At 41.7% G+C, this 22,496-nt stretch overlaps 1 protein-coding gene across 1 annotated transcript in view; it reads left to right on the plus strand.

The window, feature by feature from the left end:
* LOC114657700 (TNF receptor-associated factor 1-like) overlaps positions 1-21,676 on the plus strand; it is a 130,524-nt gene extending 108,848 nt beyond the window's left edge. The window contains 5 exon segments of the mRNA XM_051932303.1: positions 5,196-5,373; positions 15,097-15,245; positions 21,334-21,357; positions 21,359-21,448; positions 21,450-21,676. Coding sequence (XP_051788263.1) covers positions 5,196-5,373; positions 15,097-15,245; positions 21,334-21,357; positions 21,359-21,448; positions 21,450-21,554 — 546 coding nt within the window. The 3' untranslated portion in view covers positions 21,555-21,676.
* The last annotated feature ends 820 nt before the right edge of the window (positions 21,677-22,496 follow it).

Below are 22,496 nucleotides of genomic sequence, written 5' to 3' on the forward strand. Positions count from 1 at the left end.
CTGCATTTTGGATTAACTGGAGGCTGTATAAAGAACAGTTTGAACATCCAGTGAACACCGCATTGCAGTAGTCAATCCTACTAGAGATAAATGCATGAATTAGTTTCTCAGAATCCTGTTTATTTAAAAAGCGCCTTAATTTCCTAACATTTTTAAGATGGAAGAAACATGTTTTGGACAACTTTGTAATATGCGCTTTAAATGACATGCTAGAGTCAAAGATAACTCCTAGATTGCGGGCTGATTCAATAAACTTAATGTCACTGCTGAAATCCTACTGTGTCCATAAGGCATGTCAGATATTAAAAGGAAGTTGCTACTTTGAAAGCTCAGTCAATGAGAAACAAAAATGCAAAGAATTACGAGGGGTACCCAAACTTTTTCATATGACTGTATGTGGCAACTCGGATAGAGTCAAAGGTATACACTGAAGTTTTAAAAAGTCACAGAATAATAAATAGACATGTATCTTGCTTTTGATTTGAAAGTAGAACCTGCCATCTTAATAGGACATTTTTAAAGAAGCGGCAAATGGCTGTTGAGTTCAAGAGAAAGCGTGTGCTGCAAATTAAAGAAAGTCAACACCGGCACCATGAGACATTTAAATGTCATTTTAGCTTTCAGAAGGAGCTCTGAACTTATTATAAAAAAATAATATGCTGTTTGGCTATCTAACTACATATAACAGTGATTACATTAAATTACATTTATAATTCTATGGGGAAATTTTAATGGATATAGCCGTGGCCAAAAGTTCTGAGAATGACCCAAGTGTTGGTTTTCACAAAGTCTTCTGCTTCAGTGTTTTCAGATCTTTTTGTCAGATGTTTCTATGGTAGACTGAAGTAGAATTACAAGCAGTTCAGAAGTTTCACAGGCTTTTATTGACAATGACATGAAGTTTATTTGCAGTGTTGGCCCTTCTTTCTTTTTCAAGACCTCTGCAATTCGCCCTGGCAGGCTGTCAGACAACTGCTGGGCCCAATCCTGACTGATGGCCGCCGCCCATTCATGCAGAATCAATGCTTGGAGTTTGTCAGAATTTGTGGGTTTTTGTTTGTCCACCCGCCTCTTGACCACAAGTTCTCAATGGGGAGTTTCCTGGCCATGGACCCCAAATTTCAATGTTTTGTTCCCCGAGCCACTTAGTTGTCACTTTCGCCTTATGGCCTGGTACTCCATCATGCTGGTCACCAAACTGTTCTTGCATGGTTGGGAGAAGTTGCACTCCGAGGATGTTTTGGTCCCATTCTTTATTCATGTACTCACACCTGCCTGCTAACAATCCAGAGGAAGCTCTGTACTGGTGGTGCCCCAATCCTGAGTCGTGAACATCGAAATTTTGGGTCCATGGCCCTTAGACTTTCTCGTATACTCCGATATGGGGATGGATACTTGAGGAGTAAACCACAAGATAATGATTATATTTTTATATTATGTACATTAAAGAACCATCAACAACAAATCAAATAAAATTAATAATATATTAGACAATTATTATAAAAGTAAAGTGGAATAAATCAGTCTCTGTAGCCGCATGAATAAAAAAGTACCACATCTGGTTAGCAGAAATCGCCCAAAAGTTGATAGAAATCTACATTTTGTACCTAATATTTATATGCAAGATTTGGTTGACCTAAGTGAAAGCACACTCAGGTTATCAAACATTAGAACACTCTAGACGAGAACAGGCCATTCACCCCAAAAAAGCTCGCCAGTCCTATCCTCTTATTTCTTCCAAAAAAAACATCAAGTCGAGTTTTGAAAGTCCCTAAAGTCTTACTGTCTACCACACTACTTGGTCGCTTATTCCAAGTGTCTATCGTTCTTTGTGTGAAGAAAAACTTCCTAATGTTTGTGCGAAATTTCCCCTTAACAAGTTTCCAACTGTGTCCCTGTGTTCTTGATGAACTCATTTTAAAGTCACCGTCTCGCTCCACTGGACTAATTCCCTTCATCATTTTAAACACTTCACTCATGTCACCTCTTGATCTTCTTTTGTTTAAACTGTAAAGGCTCAGCGCTTTTAATCTTTCTTCATAACTCATCCCTTGTAGCCCTGAATCAGCCGAGTTGCTCTTCTCTGGACCTTCTCTTGTGCTGTTATGTCCTTTCTGTAGGCTGGAGGCCAAAACTGCACACAGGACTCCAGATGAGGCCTCACCAGTGTGTTATAAAGCTTGAGCAGAACCTCCTGTGACTTGTACTCCACACATCAAGGCGCTATATAACCTGACAGTCTGTTAGCCTTCTTAATGGCTTCTGTCTAACAGTTAATAATAATAATATTTATTTGTATAGCACATTTTCATACAAAAAAGTAGCTCAAAGTGCTTTACATAATGAAGAACACTAAATAAAAAAAATATAACAACATAAGAAATTAAAATAAGACAATATTAGTTAACATAAAAAAGAGAGTAAGGTCTGACGGCCAGGGTGGACAGAAAAAACAAAAAAAACCTCCAGATGGCTGGAGAAAAAAATAAAATCTGTAGGGGTTCCAGGCCACGAGACCGTCCAGTCCCCTCTGGGCATTCTACCTAACATAAATGAAATAGTCCTCTTGTGTCTAGGGTTCTAACAGAAGGACTTGATGATGATGGACATGCAGACTTCTGGCTTTTAATTCTTCACTGTTGGAACATCACGGTGCTTTGAGTAGATGGTGAAACAGAAGAGAGAATAGGGGTTAGTACAGATTTTAGAGCTACCATGGATAGTTATAATAATGAATTGGATATACAGAGTATCAGGATTAAATTACAGTGAAATTATGAGAAGGCCATGTTAAAATAATGTGTTTCACCAGTTTTTTGAAGAGCTCCACTGTATTAGCCTGGCGAATTCCTATTGGCAGGCTATTCCAGATTTTAGGTGCATAACAGCAGAAGGCCGCCTCACCACTTCTTTTAAGTTTTGCTCTTGGAATTCTAAGGAGACACTCATTTGAGGATCTGAGATTACGATTTGGAATATAAGATGTCAGACATTCAATATATAAGATGGGGCGAGATTATTTAAGGCTTTATAAACCATAAGCAGAATTTTAAAGTCAATCCTGAATGACACAGGTAACCAGTGTAGTGACATCAAAACTGGAGAGATGTGCTCGGATTTTCTTTTCCTTGTTAGGATTCTAGCAGCCTCATTCTGCACTAGTTGCAAACGATTTCTGTCTTTTTTGGGTATTCCTGAGAGGAGTGTGTTACAGTAATCTAGTCGACTGAAAACAAACGTGTGAACTAATTTCTCAGCATCTTTCAATGATATAAGAGGTCTAACTTTTGCTATATTTCTTAAGTGAAAAAATGCTGTCCTAGTGATCTGATTAATATGCAATTTAAAATTCAGATTACAGTCAACAGTTACCCCTAAGCTTTTTACCTCCGTCTTGATTTTTAATCCTAATATATCCAGTTTATTTCTAATAGCCTCATTGTATCCATTATTGCCAATCACTAAGATTTCAGTTTTCTCTTTATTTAATTTGAGAAAGTTACTATTCATCCATTCTGAAATACAAGTCAGACATTGTGTTAGTGAATCAAGAGAATCGGGGTCATCAGGTGCTATTGATAAATACAGCTGTGTGTCATCAGCATAGCTGTGGTAGCTCACGTTGTGCCCTGAGATAATCTGACCTAACGGAAGCATGTAGATTGAGAAGAGCAGTGGACCCAGGATAGAGCCTTGTGGAACACCATATTGGATATCAGGTGTCCTTGAGTTGTAATTACCACAACTAACAAAGAATTTTCTCCCTGCCAGGTAGGATTCAAACCAATTTAAGACACTGCCAGAGAGGCCCACCCATTGATTAAGGCGATTTCTAAGCATATTATGATCAATGGTGTCAAATGCGGCACTCAGATCTAAGAGGATGAGAACAGATAAATGGCCTCTGTCTGCATTTACCCGCAAGTCATTTACTACTTTAATTGTTAAAAAAAGTTGTTTAAAAGTTGTTAGCTTAGTGTCCATTACGACTCCTATATCCTTCTCATAAGGTATATTCTCGATTTTCTGACTGCCCATTGTGTATTCAAATCTAACATTTTTACTTCCTATTTGTAATTCTTTGCATTTACTGACATTACATTTCATCGTCTACAAATCTGCCTAAGCCTATCTGCTGTCCAAGTCCTTCTGTAATTATATAACAGATTCCAAATTATCTGCTAATCCACCTATCTTGGTATCATCTGCAAACTTAACCAGCTTATTACTTATATCCCTCTCTAAATCATTTACAGTATATTTATTAAAAAATAGCAGCGGTCCCCACATTGCCCCCTACTGGTCACCACTCTTAACGTCACCCAGTTCTGATGAGGTTCCTCGCACCATCACCCTCTGCTTCCTGTGTCTGAGCCAATTCTGCACCCATCTAAAAACATCACCCTGAACTGCCACTTCTTTTAGTTTGATGCCCAACCTCTCATGTGGCACCTTATCAAATGCTTTCTGAAAGTCAAGATCAATAATCTCATCTGCTCCACTTTGGTCGTATCCTTTTGTTGCCTCCTCATTAGCATTCCAGCATGTTAGTAAAACACGACCTCCCTCTTCTGACCCCACTCTGACTGTCCTGTCCTTGCCAGGTGTTGCTCAATCTTATCCTTAATAATTCCTTCCATTAATTTTCATGTGATGCACATTAAGCTTACTGGCCTATAGTTGCTTGGTTCTGCCCTGTCACCCTTTTTATATAACAGGATGATATTTGCCTTTTTCCAGTCCTTCAGAATCTCTCCAGTGCGCATTGACTTCCTAAAAATATGTGTCAAGGGTTTACATAAACACACACACACAGACAGACACACAGACATAATTCCAAAAATTGTATTTTCAAACTCAGGGAGGTCTAAAACATTGAGATTCATCAAAATCTTGAAATCCAATTTTTGAACGATTACAGTACTTTCCCGATGAGAAAGTAAATCGGACTCTGGGAAGTCTAAAACATCGAGATTCATCAAAATCTTGAGGTCATATTTTTGGACAATTACAATACATTCCATGTACTTCGTATACGAAAAAGCAAAAGACACATTTTAAGTTTTGATTTGAAAACAGAAAGTGAGGAACGAGTACAATGTAATGGTCTCAAAGTGTGGTCAGATCCCTGCCTTTCATAAATGTTATTTCCCACATACAGCCTCCCCATTGATCTCCTAAACGTCTTTCTGCAGGTTTCAGAGCTGCAGAGTTTGCTCCCCATGAAAGATCTGCTCATCAATGCTCTACACGTGCGGACTGCAGCACTAGAAGAGATCTCCTATGATGGAACATTCATTTGGAAGATCTCAGAGCTGAATCGGAAGATGCAGGAGGCTGCGTCTGGGAGGGTCAGTAATCAGTATTCTCCAGGTAAGCAGTTGATTATTTGCCATGTAAAAAACTTTGCATTGCAGGAGCAGGTTCTCCTCCATTTTGTTTAGCTAATTTTCTGAAATCTATTTTGAAGTTTCTGGTATAAATTGCTTTATACAACATGTACAATTAAATTGTTAGTATCCCAAAAATGAAAAGGAGTTACTGATAAATAAAAATGGCAAAAGAAACATACAATATAAACAGTGATAATTATAAGATGTGTAGAGTACAAGTCACATGAGGTTCTGCTCAGGCTTTATAACACACTGGTGAGGCCTCATCTGGAGTACTGGGTGCAGTTTTGGTCTCCAGGCTACAAAAAGGACATAGCAGCACAAGAGAAGGTCCAGAGAAGAGCAACTAGGATGAGTTATGAGGGAAGATGTCAAGAGCTGAGCCTTTACAGTTTAAACAAAAGAAGATCAAGAAGTGACATGAGTGAAGTGTTTAAAATTATGAAGGGAATTAGTCCAGTGGATCGAAACTGTTATTTTAAAATGAGTTCATCAAGAACACGGGGACACAGTTGGAAACTTGTGAAGGGGAAATTTCGCACAAACATTAGAAAGTTTTTCTTTACACAAAGAACGATAGACACTTGGAATAAGTGACCAAGTAGTGTGGTGAGCAGTAGGACGTTAGGGACTTTCAAAACTCGACTTGATGTTTTTTAAGGAAGAAATAAGTGGAGAGGACTGGCGAGCTTTGTTGGGCTGAATGGCCTGTTCTCGTCTAGAGTGCTCTAATGTTCAATAACTTGAGTACACGTTCACTTAGGTCAACCAAATTTTGCATACAATTATTATGTACTACTCTTTCAGGGCTGATGTCGACTTTTGTCAAAAGGAGGTTGATGATGGTAATCGACTGTAAACTATGACAAAACCAACTGTTATGTTTTAGTTGGACTCTCGTTGCTAGAAGGAAAGTTAGACTCATTGGTTTGACCGAGATTTCCTGCACTCATGTGAGTTGCAAGGTGCAAGCAACAGCAAAAATGGCACTGACATCTGGCGAGAGATCAAAGTGAATGTGTAAAGCAAAATACTTTGTGGACGACGTTTTGGATATTATCTCTGAACTGGACTATGACTTGTCAGACTCAGATTTTGATTGAAATCAAATGTGAGGTTCCAGCTTCAGCTGATTGGTCCCCAGATAATCGTTGTACTGAGAATGTTTGCCAGGGAGGACTGCCACTTAACAATGATAAGAGCTAGAAACCACATTGCAATGCACTGCGACTTTGTCCCAGCCACGCAAAGACAGCCTGGCATCAAGCCTGACGCATATTCTTGGTAAACTGGCAGTTACAGCATGCAGCAACAGACGTTTTATGTTGATTTCTGTGTGAACCTATTGTTTTTCAGAAACTATGTTTTCCATCCATCCATTCATCCATTATCCAACCCGCTGAATCCGAAAACAGGGTCACGGGGGTCTGCTGGAGCCAATCCCAGCCAACACAGGGCACAAGGCAGGAACCAACCCACCGCAGGACACAAACAAACACACCCACACACCAAGCACACACTAGGGCCAATTTAGAATCGCCAATCCACCTAACCTGCATGTCTTTGGACTGTGGGAGGAAACCGGAGTACCTGGAGGAAACCCACGCAGACACGGAGAGAACATGCAAACTCCACGCAGGTAGGACCCAGGAAGCGAACCCGGGTCTCCTAACTGTGAGGCAGCAGCACTACCCACTTGCCACCGTGCCGCCCAGAAACTATGTTTTTTGGAAAAATATTCAGCCCTCAAAGAGTTAAAGGAGATGAAGAGGAGACCAGACTTAAGTGTTTAGAATAATGAAGGGAATTAGTCCAGTGGAGCTTTAAAAAGAGTTCATCAAGAACATGGGGACAGAATTGGAAACTTGTTAAGGGGAAATTTCACACAAACATTAGGAAGTTTTTCTTCACACAAAGAACGATAGACACTTGGAATAAGCGACCAAGTAAGGAAGTAGAGAGTCATAATGATAATATGTTTTTATTTATATAGCACCTTTCCCATTCTCAAGGCGCTTATTTAAACAGCAAAGTATACTGTATGTAACATTGGGTACAAATATTTTCTGCATAGAACATTAAACAGATACTCTAAATACAGGAATACAATACATTAAATAGAATAAAGGAAAAAAGTGAACCAGATTAAAATACTAAGTTCAATAGTCAAAGAAATTCCTGAAAAATTCACGTTTGTGATGTAACACACACACATAAAGGATGCTGAGCATCTGCACAGGGAGCTAAACTGGTACAGTTGAGTTTGAAGTTGTTTTTTAAAGGATCAATGGAGTCAGTTGATCTCATTAATTTCGGGAGGTCGGGGCGCTACATACAGCTGAAGTCCCTGCTGTCACCCATAGATTCAGGTGAGTGTGGGGCACAACAAGATTGCCAGAATCAGAGGACCTTAATGGGTGAACAGGAGCCCAGTACAGGATGTAGTCCGGTGCAAGGCTATTTGAAGTGTATGTTGTTAATAGAATAGAATGTAGAAAAGGCGCTATACAGGCGCCCAACCTGGCACAGAAGGACACAGAGGCACGTAATAAACCAAGGACTTTTATTTTCTTCTTCACCTGTGGGCGCACAATACACAGTCCCATAAGCACTCTTTTCCACACACCAACAATTCTTTCTCCTCTCCCACTACTCCTCCGCAAGCGTAGTCCTCCTCCTCCCGACCCTGGCTGTCTGAGTGGTGGTGGCTGGCCCTTTTTATATCCCACCTGGAAGCGTTCCAGGTGCTTGATCACCTGGTCCTAATTGCATTTCCGGGTGGGGCTGAAGATTCGACCAGCCGGGCTGCAGACTCCATGCAGCTCCCCCTAGCGGCCATCCAAGCCCCCAACCAGGCTGTGGAGGACTCCATCTCCAATGGAGCCATGCGCCAGGTTGGGGAATCATCATCTGCCAGGGAGGCTGCCACCAAGCATCCCGGGGGAGGTATTGAAGTGTCCATGGCTGCTCCCCCGGAACAGGTACAGCAGGGGCGTCCCTGCCGGGCATGGGACCCGGCTGTCCTTCACAAGAACTAGGGGGCTTTGCTCGCCAACCCCTGGGCGGGCAATACATGCTAGCCACTTTGTGGTTCTGCCGCTCGCGTAGGAGGATGCGGATGCACAATTTAAACAGATTGTTATTTTCATGGGAATTGTTACATATGCATAATAGAACTAACTGTTTTACATTACAGCGAGTAATTAACCATAGTAAAAAACAGAAAAAAGTAATAATTTGAAAGTAAATTGTGTTTCATGTTGTGTTACACGGGTTTTGTTTTGGTTCTGTTTGGCTTTGAAATTAACATGCAAACATTTTTTAAACTTACACTTGTACTGTAAAACGTAATAATAAGAAATTGGAGAACAACATTGCAAAGTGCCATCGATCTCTTTGGGAGTTGTAGCTGAAGTGGGTTTTATTTATTTATTTTATTTTTTAATCTGACTAGGGGGCTTCGCCCCCTGCTCGCTTCACTTGCCACCTCCGGGTTTGGTTAACCGGAATATACAATTTTAGAAATTGTTATTTTCATGGGAATATTGTTACATATGGATTATTTTCACTTTACTTTAAAACTTTAGTAAAAACAATTTTTTGAAGTAAATTTTCATCAAAATCGTATAGAATTTTGATTCTGTGTTTGGACTCTCATCGTGACAATGCAACGTATAACTGCCCGTGAGTGAATTTCGTTTCTTTCTCTCTAATAAATAAACCGACTTTTTCAAATGTTTGTCTCTGTGATTTGTTAATTGTCTTTGCAAAAGCTGTTCTAACGGGAAACTGTATAAACGTTTTATACGAATGGCATATCAAGATCTCCTTTGTTGTCTATTGTTATCTCCAGAAGATGTACTACATTACTTTTCTTGGATACGTCCTTCTTTCTACAGTAATTTGGCTGGTGGAAGATCGTACGGTGTTAACAGTTGTAGATATTCTTTGTGATATTGTAAGTTGATGTTTTCATCTTCGGCACCATCACCACCAACAGTTTCAGTAGAGTTTATTGATACACATTTGATCAATTTGCTGTGTAACCGATTGACAATTTTCACGATAATTCATTTGACTTCATCATTTCTCGGTGCTAGGATTGCCCGTGTGCTCATTTCTTCTGTTGATAACCCTTTGGGATGAAACTCTTCAATAAGATTTCGACATAATCGTCGTGTTTTATTGGGAACTTAAAGTGAGGAAAACTTAAAAATTTATAAGAGCTGAGAGAGCAGGAACTGTGTCTGCCAAAAGCATTCATCGAATGAGAGGTGAGAGGACCGTGGGCGTGGTTTTCTATGGTTGAGAGGAGGGCGGGACTTGAAAAAAGTCTCATGGCCAAAGTCTCATCTCGCGGGACTTGAAAAAATCTCTTATAAAAAGTCTTGTCTCGTTTTATATAATAGAAAGATATATATTTAAATTGAATAGATAAGAATAGAATAGAATGTTATTAATAGAATACATTCAGTCCTGTAAGACACAGGAAGCCAGTGAAGGCGAAGCAGGATGGCTGTAATGTTCTCGCTGTTGCTGGTTCATGTAAGGACTCTGGCAGCAGCGTTTTGAATCAACTGGACATGTGATATAAGATTAGAAGAGATGCCTGCCAGTAGGGAGTTACAATAATCGATGTGGGTTAAGATAAAAGCATGGACAAGTGTCTCAGCATTAGAAAAGGAGGGGAAGGAGCGAATGCGGGATACAGTAGGACTTTAGGGACCTTCAACACACAACTTGATGTTATTTTAGAAAAATTTAGTGGAAAGGGTTGGTGAGGTTTGTTTGGCTGAATGGCCTGCTCTTGTCTACATTGTTCTAATACTGTAATACATTAACTTTTAGTATACACTCACTGGCCACTATATTAGGTACACCTGCACAACTGCTTGTTAAAGCAAATATCTAATCAGCCAATCACAAGGCAGCAACTCAGTGCATTTCGGCATGTAGTCCCTGTCAAGACCACCTGCTGAAGTTCACACCGAGCATCAGAAGGAGGAAGAAAGGTGATTTAAATGACTTTGAACGTGGCATGGGGCTGATCAGAATATTTCTGAAACTGCTGATCTGCTGGGATTTTCACACACAGCCATCTCGAGGGTTTACAGAGAATTGTCCGAAAAAGGGAAAATATCTGGTGAGCAGCAGTTCTCTGGGCAAAAATGCCTTGTTGATACCAGAGGTCAGAGGAGAATGGCCAAACTGGTTCGAGCTGATAGTAAGGCAGCAGTAACTCAAATAAGCACTCGTTACAACCGAGGTGTGCAGAAGAGCATCTCTAAAAAACACAACATGTCGAATGTTGAAGCAGATTGGGGGGGGGGGTGGGCTACAGCAGCAGGAGACCACAGTGGGTGCCACTCCTGTGAGCCAAGAACAGGCAACTGAGGCCACAATTCACACGGGCTCAGCAAAATTGGACAACTGAAGATTGGAAAAACGATGCTTGGTCTGATGAGCCTCGATTTCTGCTGCGACATTTGGATAGTAGGGTCAGAATTTGGCATTAACAACAACATGAAAGCCGGGATCCATCCTGCCTGCCTTGTATCAGCGGTTCAGGCTGCTGGGGGTGTAATGGTGTGGGGGATGTTTTCTTGACACTTTTTGGTCCCATTAGACCCAACTGAGCATCGTTTAAATTGTATTGTTGCTGCCCATGTCCAGCCCTTTATGACCACATTGTCCCCCATCTTCTGATGGCTCCTTCCAGCAGGATAGTGCGCCATGTCACAAAGCTCAGATCATCTCTAACTGTTTTCTTGAACGTGACAATGAGTTCACTGGACTGAAATGGCTTCCACAGTCACCAGATCTCAAACCAAAAGAGCAGCTTTGGGATGTGGTGGAACAGGAGATTTGCATTATGGATGTGCAGCCGACAATTCTGCAGCAGTTGTGCGATGCTGTCATGTCAGTATGGACCGAAATCCCTGAGGAATGTTTCCAGCCCCTTGTTGAATCTACGCCAGGCGGTTCTGAAGGCAGCGGGGAGTCCAACCCGGTATTAGCAAGGTGTACCTAATAATGTGGCCGCTGAGTGTTTGTCACCTGTAGTATACCACTGCATGTTTTCTTGTAGCTTTTTCTCTTAGTGGTCCTCGTTTTCAATTGTGTGCCATTCAGCTTGTACACTTGGTGTTTGCTGTTCAAGATAAAAAGGGGGATTCGCTACTTGAGAGGTTGGCGTGATTCTGGTTTATGCAACTGCAGTCACTTGGGTCGTTTGTGCTGTCATTTATATTTTAACAAGCAGGCACCTCTGTAATTTCTGTGCCACTTTGTCACAATATTTTTTACCAGTTGGCTCATTATTTTGAGCTTTTCGGGAAAAAAAAATTAACACTAAGATTACAAAAACATTCCTTAGTAGTGTTTTAAATCACCTTGGGCTAAAAATACTTCAGGATATTGTGCTCACTCAAAGGTAAGACGCTAAAGCCGTGCAATTATGGAGTTCCACTGAAGAGAAGCAGTAATTGTCGGCAGCTCCTACACTGGCAGCAAATGGGTGATTAAGGACTGGAGCGGGACACGTTGAAAACGCTTTTACGGGTTGTTCTGTCAGCGCTTTGACAAATAAGCTTTTTCAGCACGAGCACAGGAGGCACACAGAAAAACAAAGGGAATTAGAGAACAAAAGGAAAGAACGAAACTAAAACCGGAGACACGTTTCCGGGTCAAGAGGTCCAAACCGAAAGTCACACATGTGACGTTGTGCACACGGCTTTCTGGAGAGCTTTGGTATTCGCGGATCTGATAAGGAACTGATTTCCCAGCCGTCCTTTCATCCTGACGTGTCTCTTAAGTACAGGTCATGACCTCAGAGGCCACGCCCCTAGAAACGTGGGAATGCAGACCTGAAGAGGGAATTAGAAAAGGCTTACCTAGGAACCGGCACACTAATGGAAGGTTAAGATGTTTATAATTCTGTTTCAGAAAATGCTAACTAAAGAAGAGTCTTAAACCACCAGCATATGTGAAATTCAAATATGGCCAAACTACTTTAGGTCCCACCACACTACTTGGATCTCTTGTTTTTAGAGGTCAGATTCTGCATGGGATTTTAACGCTTTCAGGACGGACGTCGGCTTTTGTCGAGATTCAGGGGTAGAGGACGGTAATCCGTTGTAAGCTGTGACAAAACTCACCGTTACATTTTCATTTGACTCTCTGTGCTGGAAGGAAAGTTAGCTTTGTTGATTTGATCTCAACTCTCTGTGTGTGCAGAAGTAGTAGAGAGCAAACAACCTCTAAAATGGCATCGAGATCTGGTGAGAGACCAACAAGAATGCACAAAGCAAAATACTTTGTGTACTTTGTGGATAACATTTTGTGTATTATCAGTGAATCGGAATCAGACTTTTCAGACTCCATTTTCATGCAACGTTAAGTGAGGTACCAGCATCATCTGATCGGTCCCCAGCTGACCGTGGGTGCTCAACATGTTCGTGTCGCTGATGTACCCCCTGGCAACGTTCGCCTGTGATGGCTGCTACTTACGATGACAAGAGGCACAAACCAGATTCCATTGCACTGTCAACGCTGCCCACCCACTATGTGAAGAGAGCCATGTGGCCGGCATGCCACGTATTTCCTGCTGGCCATCGAGCCAGCCCCGAGACGCCGAATAAGCACAGACAGCAGCCACAGCAATGTTGATTTCTGTGTGAAGCGTTTGCTTTTTGTGCTTTCCAGACAAAATGTGAGTTTTTTTGGACAAAATATTCAGCCTTCAAAGAGTTAACCTCGTTTTAACAAATTATTTATTGTTGTTTTTGGGACATTTTTGTACCTCCACTTTTTCACACCTGCATTACACTGGTCAACAAGCATTTTGCTACTGGGATTCTTTCACTTGTACTGGATTAAATTCATTTTTTTCCTCAGAATTCTACACACAACACCCCATAATGACAACGTGAAAAAAGTTTACTTGAGGTTTTTGCAAATTTATTAAAAATAAACAAACGGAGAAATCCCATGTCCATAAGTATTCACAGCCTTTGCTCAATACTTTGTCGATGCCCCTTTGGCAGCAATTACAGCCTCAAGTCTTTTTGAATATGATGCCACAAGCTTGGCACACCTATCCTTGGCCAGTGTCGCCCATTCCTCTTTGCAGCACCTCTCAAGCTCCATCAGGTTGAATGGGAAGCGTTGGTGCACAGCCATTTTAAGATCTCTCCAGAGATGTTCAATCGGATTCAAGTCTGGGCTCTGGCTGAGCCACTCAAGGACATTCACAGAGTTGTCCTGAAGCCACTCCTTTGATATCTTGGCTGTGTGCTTAGGGTCGTTGTCCTGCTGAATGATGAACCGTCACCCCGGTCTGAGGTCAAGAGCGCTCTGGAGCAGGTTTTCATCCAGGATGTCTCTGTACATTGCTGCAGTCATCTTTCCCTTTATCCTGACTAGTCTCCCATCTCCACAGCATGATGCTGCCACCACCATGCTTCACTGTAGGGATGGTATTGGCCTGGTGATGAGGGGTGCCTGGTTTCCTCCAAACGTGATGCCTGGCATTCACACCAAAGAGTTCAATCTTTGTCTCATCAGACCAAAGAATTTTCTTTCTCATGGTCTGAGAGTCCTTCAGGTGCCTTTTGTCAAACTCCAGGCAGGCTGCCATGTGCCTTTTACTAAGGAGTGGCTTCCGTCTGGCCACTCTACCATACAGGCCTGATTGGTGGATTGCTGCAGAGATGGTTGTTCTTCTGGAAGGTTCTCCTCTCTCCACAGAGGACCTCTGGAGCTCTGACAGAGAGTGACCATCGGGTTCTTGGTCCACCTCCCTGACTAAGGCTCTTCTCCCCCAATTGCTCAGTTTAGATGGCCGGCCAGCTCTAGAAAGAGTCCTGGTGGTTTCGAACTTCTTCCACTTACGGATGATGGAGGCCACTGTGCTCATTGGGACCTTCAAGCAGCAGAAATTTTTCTGTAACCTTCCCCAGATTTGCAACTCGAGACAATCCTGTCTCGGAGGTCTACAGACAATTCCTTTGACTTCATGCTTGGTTTTGTGCTCTGACATGAAGTGTCAACTGTGGGACCTTCTATAGACAGGTGTGTGCCTTTCCAAATCATGTCCAGTCAACTGAATTTACCACAGGTGGACTCCAATGAAGCTGCAGAAACATCTCAAGGATGATCAGGGGGAAACAGGATGGACCTGAGCTCAATTTGGAGCTTCATGGCAAAGGCTGTGAATACTTATGTACATGTGCTTTCTCAGTTTTTTTATTTTTAATAAATTTGCAAAAACCTCAAGTAAACTTTTTCACGTTGTCATTATGGGGTGTTGTGTGTAGAATTCTGAGGAAAAAAATGACTTTAATCCATTATGGAATAAGGCTGTAACATAACAAAATGTGGAGAAAGTGATGCGCTGTGAATACTTTCCGGATGCACTGTATGTGTACCAAATTTCAGGTCAGTCGGTCAAACGGTTTGCGAGCGACAGATGATTTAAAATCCTGGACAGACAAATGAACAGCCACAGTAGCATATTATACAGTATAAGATAATTTCAGTTAGTCTTTCCAGCTACATTTATAGTTTCGTTTATTTTTAGTTTTTTCTTTTCAGTTTTTTTAATAATAGTTTCAGTTTTGATTTTCGTTTTCATTAATTATAATAATCTTGGTCTTTTCATGTGTTTCTGATTTTTTTTGTTTTGTTTTCCTTTTTTTTTTAGCTTTCTACACTGGAAAATATGGATACAAAGTGTGTATGAGGCTTTACCTAAATGGAGACGGTGCAGGCAAAGGAAAATTCATGTCCCTCTTCTTCGTAATCATGCGGGGCGATTACGACGCTTTAATTTCATGGCCTTTCAAGCACAAGGTAAAACATGGAAAGATTCTCCTTTTTATATAAATATTTGATTTGAAAAATACAGTATATGGGAGATGTCTTATTTAGCCGATTAAAATAAATAACGAATGCAGTACTTTTAGTGAGTTTGTGTTTTAAGGTACGTACGCTTCATCCATTCAAGAGAATGCGGTTTGTCTGGAATGCAAAATCCCAGTCATAAGTGAAAGAATGAAAGAGCTCAGTCAGCCCAAAATGAATAAGAGCCGCTTTATGGACTGCGTCCAATATAAATATGTGTAGGCCTCTTTTATTTTTGCTCAGTGAACAAAAAAAAAATATTCCTTCCTTATACTGCTTTCATCTGATTCTTTGAAATTCGGAGTGGCATACTGATGCAATAATTAACTGAGTCACCGCACTTCTTGGATCTCAGTGTTGGAATCAAGACTGGGAAGTGCAGGGCGCATTGGCAAAACCTTCATGTTCTCCCTTTAGTTTCTCCAGGTGCTGAAATTTACTTTCACATTTACATTTACATTTATAGGGTGGCATGGTGGCACAGTAGTAGGCACTGCTGCCATGCAGTAAGGAGACCAGGGTTCGTATCCCGGGCAAGTCCACTATATGGAGTTTGCATGCCCTCCCCGTGTCTACATATTTTTCCTCCCACTGTCCAAAGACCTGCAGGTTAGGTGAACTGGTGATGCTAAATTTGCCCATGTGTGGGTGTGTGTGCCCCTCTTATAAGCGACTGGCACCCTGTCCAAGGTCAGCTAAGACAAGTTCTAGCACCCCCACAACCCTGGTCTGTATTAAGCAAGTTAGAAAATGAAATGAAAATGATGTACTTTATTAAACTCTAAGGGGAAGTTGTCTTTTCATATGACCTTTGGGGGTCAGAGTGCAGGGTCATCCATTAAACAGCACCCCTGGATCAATTTTTAGGTTAAGGGCCCAACGGAGGCCTGTCCCAGCCTCTGCCTCTTGGCACCCCCTCGATGCTGTTGTCTGAGTGTCCCGCAGGGTCCGAAGCGTTTACTTTGAAAAAATTAGTGTGTTCCAAGCAGGCCCCCCCCCCCACCGCCGAATACTGCAGCTAGGAATAATGGAATAAGACTCCGGTTCTATTTTGTGGGTTTTCTGAACCGGGGCCATAATTAAGGAGGACTGCTGGGGGCATTCGTATTGCGCCGCTAGAGGTGAAATTCTTGGACCGGCGCAAGACGAGCGAGAGCGAAAGCATTTGCCAAGAAAGTTTTCATTAATCAAGAACGAAAGTCAGAGGTTCAAAGACGATCAGATACCGTCGTAGTTCCGACCATAAACAATGCCAACTGGCGATCCGGTGGCGTTATTCCCATGACCTGCCGGGCAGCCAACCGGGAAACCAAAGTCTTTGGCCAGATTGTTACACTTGCCACCACCAATCATCGTATCTCCATTCTGTGGTCCGCCAATCGTCGTATGTCCAGTCTGTGGTCCGCCAATCGTCGTATGTCCAGTCTGTGGTCCGCCAATTGTCGTATGTCCAGTCTGTGGTCCGCCAATCATCATATCTCCATTCTGTGGTCTGCCAATCATCGTATCTCCATTCTGTGCTCAGCCAATCGTCGTATGTCCATTCTGTGGTCTACCAATCATCGTATGTCCAGTCTGTGGTCCGCCAATCGTCGTATGTCCAGTCTGTGGTCCACCAATCATCGTAGGTCCATTCTGTGGTCCGCCAGTCGTCGTATGTCCATTCTTTGAACTGACTCATCCCCATTGCCGATGAGACCCCCCACTGTTGTGTCATCCACAAACGTAATAACAGCATTAGAGATAGATAGATAGATAGATAGATAGATAGATAGATAGATAGATAGATAGATAGATAGATAGATAGATAGATAGATAGATAGATAGATAGATAGATAGATAGATAGATAGATAGATAGATATTGAAAAGCACTATATAATAGATAGATAGATAGATAGATAGATAGATAGATAGATAGATAGATAGATAGATAGATAGATAGATAGATAGATAGATAGATAGATAGATAGATAGATAGATAGATAGATAGATAGATAGATACTTTATTAATCCCAAGGGGAAATTCCCATACTCCAGCAGCAGCATACTGATAAAGAACAATATTAAATTAAAGACTGATAACAATGCAGGTATACAGACAGACAATATCTTTGTATAATGTTAAATGTTAACATTTACCCCACCGGGTGGAATTGAAGAGTTGCATAGTGTGATGGAGGAACGATCTCCTCAGTCTGTCAGTGGAGCAGGACGGTGACAGCAGTCTGTCGCTGAAGCTGCTCCTCTGTCTGGAGATGATCCTGTTCAGTGGATGCAGTGGATTCTCCATGATTGACAGAAGTCTGCTCAGCGCCCGTCGCTCTGCCATGGATGTCAAGCTGTCCAGCTCAGTGCCTACAATAGAGCCTGCTTTCCTCACCAGTTTGTCCAGGCTTGAGGCGTCCCTCTTCTTTATGCTGTCTCCCTAGCACACCACCACATAGAAGAGGGCGCTCGCCACAATCGTCTGATAGAACATCTGCAGCATCTTATTGCAGATGTTGAAGGACGCCAGCCTTCTAAGGAAGTATAGTTGTCTCTGTCCTTTCTTACACAGAGCATCAGTATTGGCAGTCCAGTCCAGTTTATCATCCAGCTGCACTCCCAGGTATTTATAGGTCTGCACCCTCTGCACACAGTCACCTCTGATGATCATGGGGTCCATGAGGGGCCTGGTCCTCCTAAAATCCACCACCAGCTCCTTGGTTTTGCTGGTGTTCAGTTTGTAGGTGGTTTGAGTCACACCATTTAACAAAGTCCTTGATTAGGTTTCCTATACTCCTCCTCCAGCCCATTCCTGATGCAGCCCACGATAGCAGTGTCGTCAGCAAACTTTTGCACATGGCAGGACTCCGAGTTGTATTGGAAGTCTGATGTATATCAGCTGAACAGGACCGGAGAAAGTACAGTCCCCTGCGGTGCTCCTGTGTTGCTGACCGCAATGTCAGACCTGCAGTTCCCGAGACGCACATACTGAGGTCTGTCTGTAAAATAGTCCATGATCCATGCCACCAGGTATGAATCTACTCCCATCTCTGTCAGCTTGTCCCTAAGGAGCAGAGGTTGGATGGTGTTGAATGCGCTAGAGAAGTCCAGAAACATAATTCTTACTGCACCACTGCCTCTGTCCACGTGGGAGAGGGATCGGTGTAGCATGTATATGATGGCATCCTCCGCTCCCACCTTCTCCTGGTATACAAACTGCAGAGGGTCGAGGGCGTGGCGACCTGTGGCCTCAGGTGGTGAAGCTGCAGCTGCTCCATGGTCTTCATCACATGTGACGTCAGAGCGACAGGCTGGAAGTCGTTCAGCTCACTAGGACGTGATATCTTTGGGACGGGGGTGATGCAAGATGTTGTCCAAAGCCTCGGGACTCTCCCCTGTTCCAGGCGCAGGTTGAAGATGCGCTGTAGAGGACTCCCCAGCTCCGTTGCACAGACCTTCAGCAGTCGTGGCGATACTCCATCTGGACCCGCTGCTTTGCTGGCACAAAGTCTCCTCAGCTCTCTGCTTACCTGAGCTGCTGTAATGTGGGTTGGGGTAGACTCTCTCCTATGCTGGTATCAGCATAAGGATGGTTGGAGGGTGCAGTATTATGAGGTGAGAGTGTGTTAGGGTGGTCAAACCTGTTAAAAAAGTTGTTCATCTGGTTTGCTCTCTTCACGTCTCTCTCGATGGTGGCACCCCACTTCGAGCTGCAGCCGGTGATGATCTTCATCCCATCGCACACTTCCTTCATGCTGTTGTTCTGCAACTTCTGCTCTAGCTTTCTCCTGTACTGCTCCTTCGTTGCCCTGAGCTAGACTCGGAGTTCCTTCTGCACGCGCTTGAGCTCATGCTGATCACCGCCTTTGAAAGCCCTTTTCTTCTGGTTCAAAAGGCCCTTGATGTCACTTGTAATCCATGGCTTGTTGTTAGCATAGCAGCGTACTGTTCTTACTGGAACTACGATGTCCAAACAGAAGTTGATGTAATCAGTAGTGCAGTCAAGAACCTCCTCAATGTTCTCACTATGTGACCCCTGCAGGATATCCCAGTCTGTAGTTCTAAAGCAGTCTCTCAGAGCCTGCTCTGCTTCAGGGTCCACTTCCTGAATGAGCGTGTGGTTGTAGGTAGGACCCTCACTCTTGGTTTGTAGTGAGGCTGAAGCAGAACCAGGTTATGATCTGCTTTCCCAAGCGTAGGCAGCGGGGTGGCGCTGTATGCGTCTTTAACGTTTGCATACAGTAAGTCAATAGTCCTATTTCCCCGGGTGTTACAATCAACATACTGGGAGAAGGCAGGTAATGTTTTGTCCAGCGTCACATTGTTAAAGTCTCCAGCAATTAGCACAAGTGCCTCGGGGTGCTGCATTTGTAGTTTAGCAACAGCAGAATGGATGATGTCACTCGCTGTCTCCACATCCGCCCGAGGAGGGATGTAAACAGTAACAACAATGACGTTTCCAAACTCTCTGGGCAAGTAATAGGGACGCAGACTTAACGGCCAACAGTTCAATGTCCCTGCAGCAAGTGGAGATTTTAACGTTTACATGTCCAGAGTTGCACCATCTTGTACTGACATAGAGTGCGAGTCCACCTCCTGTGTTCTTTCCGCAGTTACTTGCGTCTCTGTCCGCTCTAACTGTGCTAAACCCGGTTAGCTCCACGTTAGCATCTGGGATGTTAGTTGTTAGCCACGTTTCAGTAAAACACAACAAACTGCGTTTTCTGTAGGTCCTGACATTTTTCACCAGCACAGCCAGTTCGTCGATCTTATTTGGTAGCGAGATCACATTTCTCAGGATCACAGAAGGCACCGAAGGTTTGTATTTTAGAGCTGCACGCAGCCGTCCAGTCGTGAGCCAGCAGAGTGAACAGAAGCAGAACAGAGAAGAAGCAGGTTTAGATAGATAGATAGATAGATAGATAGATAGATAGATAGATAGATAGATAGATAGATAGATAGATAGATAGATAGATAGATAGATAGATAGATATGAAAGACACTATACAATAGATAGATAGATAGATAGATAGATAGATAGATAGATAGATAGATAGATAGATAGATAGATAGATAGATAGATAGATATGAAGGCACTATATAATAGATAGATAGATAGATAGATAGATAGATAGATAGATAGATAGATAGATAGATAGATAGATAGATAGATAGATAGATATGAAAGGCACTATACAATAGATAGATAGATAGATAGATAGATAGATAGATAGATAGATAGATAGATAGATAGATAGATAGATAGATATGAAAGGCACTATACAATAGATAGATAGATAGATAGATAGATAGATAGATAGATAGATAGATAGATAGATAGATAGATAGATATGAAAGGCACTATACAATAGATAGATAGATAGATAGATAGATAGATAGATAGATAGATAGATAGATAATAATAATAATTCTTTGCATTTATATAGCGCTTTTCTCACTACTCAAAGATAGATAGATAGATAGATAGATAGATAGATAGATAGATAGATAGATAGATAGATAGATAGATAGATAGATATGAAAGGCACTATACAATAGATAGATAGATAGATAGATAGATAGATAGATAGATAGATAGATAGATAGATAGATAGATAGATAGATAGATAGATAGATAGATAGATGAAAGGCACTATATGATAGATAGATAGATAGATAGATAGATAGATAGATAGATAGATAGATAGATAGATTTGAAAGGCACTATACAATAGATAGATAGATAGATAGATAGATAGATAGATAGATAGATAGATAGATAGATAGATAGATAGATACTTTATTAATTTATTACTTTATTAATTCCAAGGGGAAATTCACATTTCAAATATTTAGGTAAGAGCAGGCTAAAATGGGAATGCTGGTGACATGAGAGTCACGTGAAACATATGGAATGTAGAGGTCTGTTATGAAATAAATCAAATCCCCTCTGGGTTAAGAATTGATTGCTTTGAGATTCTTTAAAGAAAAATGATATTTGTCGAATCAACTGTTTTGACTTTTATCTCCATTCATTTTTTTTTTTTTTAGGTGACTTTTTTCTTAATGGATCAAAAATCACCGGGAACATGTGATCGATGCTTTTCGGCCAGACCTTAAATCAAGTTCATTTCAGAGGCCTCTAAAAGAAATGAATGTTGCGAGTGGGCTGCCCTCTCTTTTTCCCGCTGTCAAAACTTTCATCTCCCAAGCACGCCTACTGCAAGGACGACACCGTTTTCATCATTGTATTGTTTGATTTAACCTCATGAGAAATTACTAACATCGTATTTTTTTATTGCACCACAGGGATTGCATTTTTATGGTGCACCAGGTCATTTTGGTGGTTTTGAGTATATTACTCGTTCATTAAAAAAAAAACGCTTGGACTACATTTTGCTTTTTTATTTTCAAATTACGTGGTATTGTGAGGCCTTTACCTGCAGAAACATTCATGCTTTGAGGGTCACAGGCTCTGTCTTTCAGGGATTACTTTTCTTAAAGGATACATTTGGCATTTTTCAAGTCAAACTTATTTCATCACAAACATGGCATCTGGACTTTGAACTGTGTGATTTGATGTGCAAAATTGTGTTCTAAAGTGAAACATTTTCTCTAAATTTTAAAAAATACACTGAATTTTACAGTGAACCCCTATGAGGCTCAAATGGAAAAAGAAAGCTTAAAATTTACCAAATATGTCTTCTTTCAGTTAAAGAAAACCGTGTTCCCCATGTATGAGGGGGTACCCAAAAATAACCAGAATTGAAAGAAAAAATTATTTAAATCATTTTTACTTACTCAAAGTTTAGTCTCCTTCAAAGTCCTCTCCGTGTGAATGAATGCATTTGTCTTCAACGGTTTCCTCACTGGGTGGAAACATTTTTTGGAATCGCTGAAGAGGAACGTTGTCCTGCAGCGATTTTTCTTTCACTTCCTCCACGGTACAAAAACGCTTTTCTTTGAGTTCTTTTTTCATGCGTGGGATCAAGAACAAGTCGCACGGAGCAAAGATCAGGCGAGTAGGGAAGGTGGCAAGAACTCAATTCCGAAATCTCTTCAATAGTCCAACGACGATCTTCGTAAATTGCATTGCGAACTTTTTCAACATTTTCGTCATTCCTAATTGTAGAAGGTTGGCCAGATCATGGTTGGTCTTCAAGTGACATTTCCCCTCGTTTGAAACGTGAAAACCACTCGTAGACCTGCATTTT

Source organism: Erpetoichthys calabaricus, chromosome 9 (genome assembly GCF_900747795.2).
Source record: "Erpetoichthys calabaricus chromosome 9, fErpCal1.3, whole genome shotgun sequence".
NCBI lineage: Eukaryota > Metazoa > Chordata > Cladistia > Polypteriformes > Polypteridae > Erpetoichthys > Erpetoichthys calabaricus.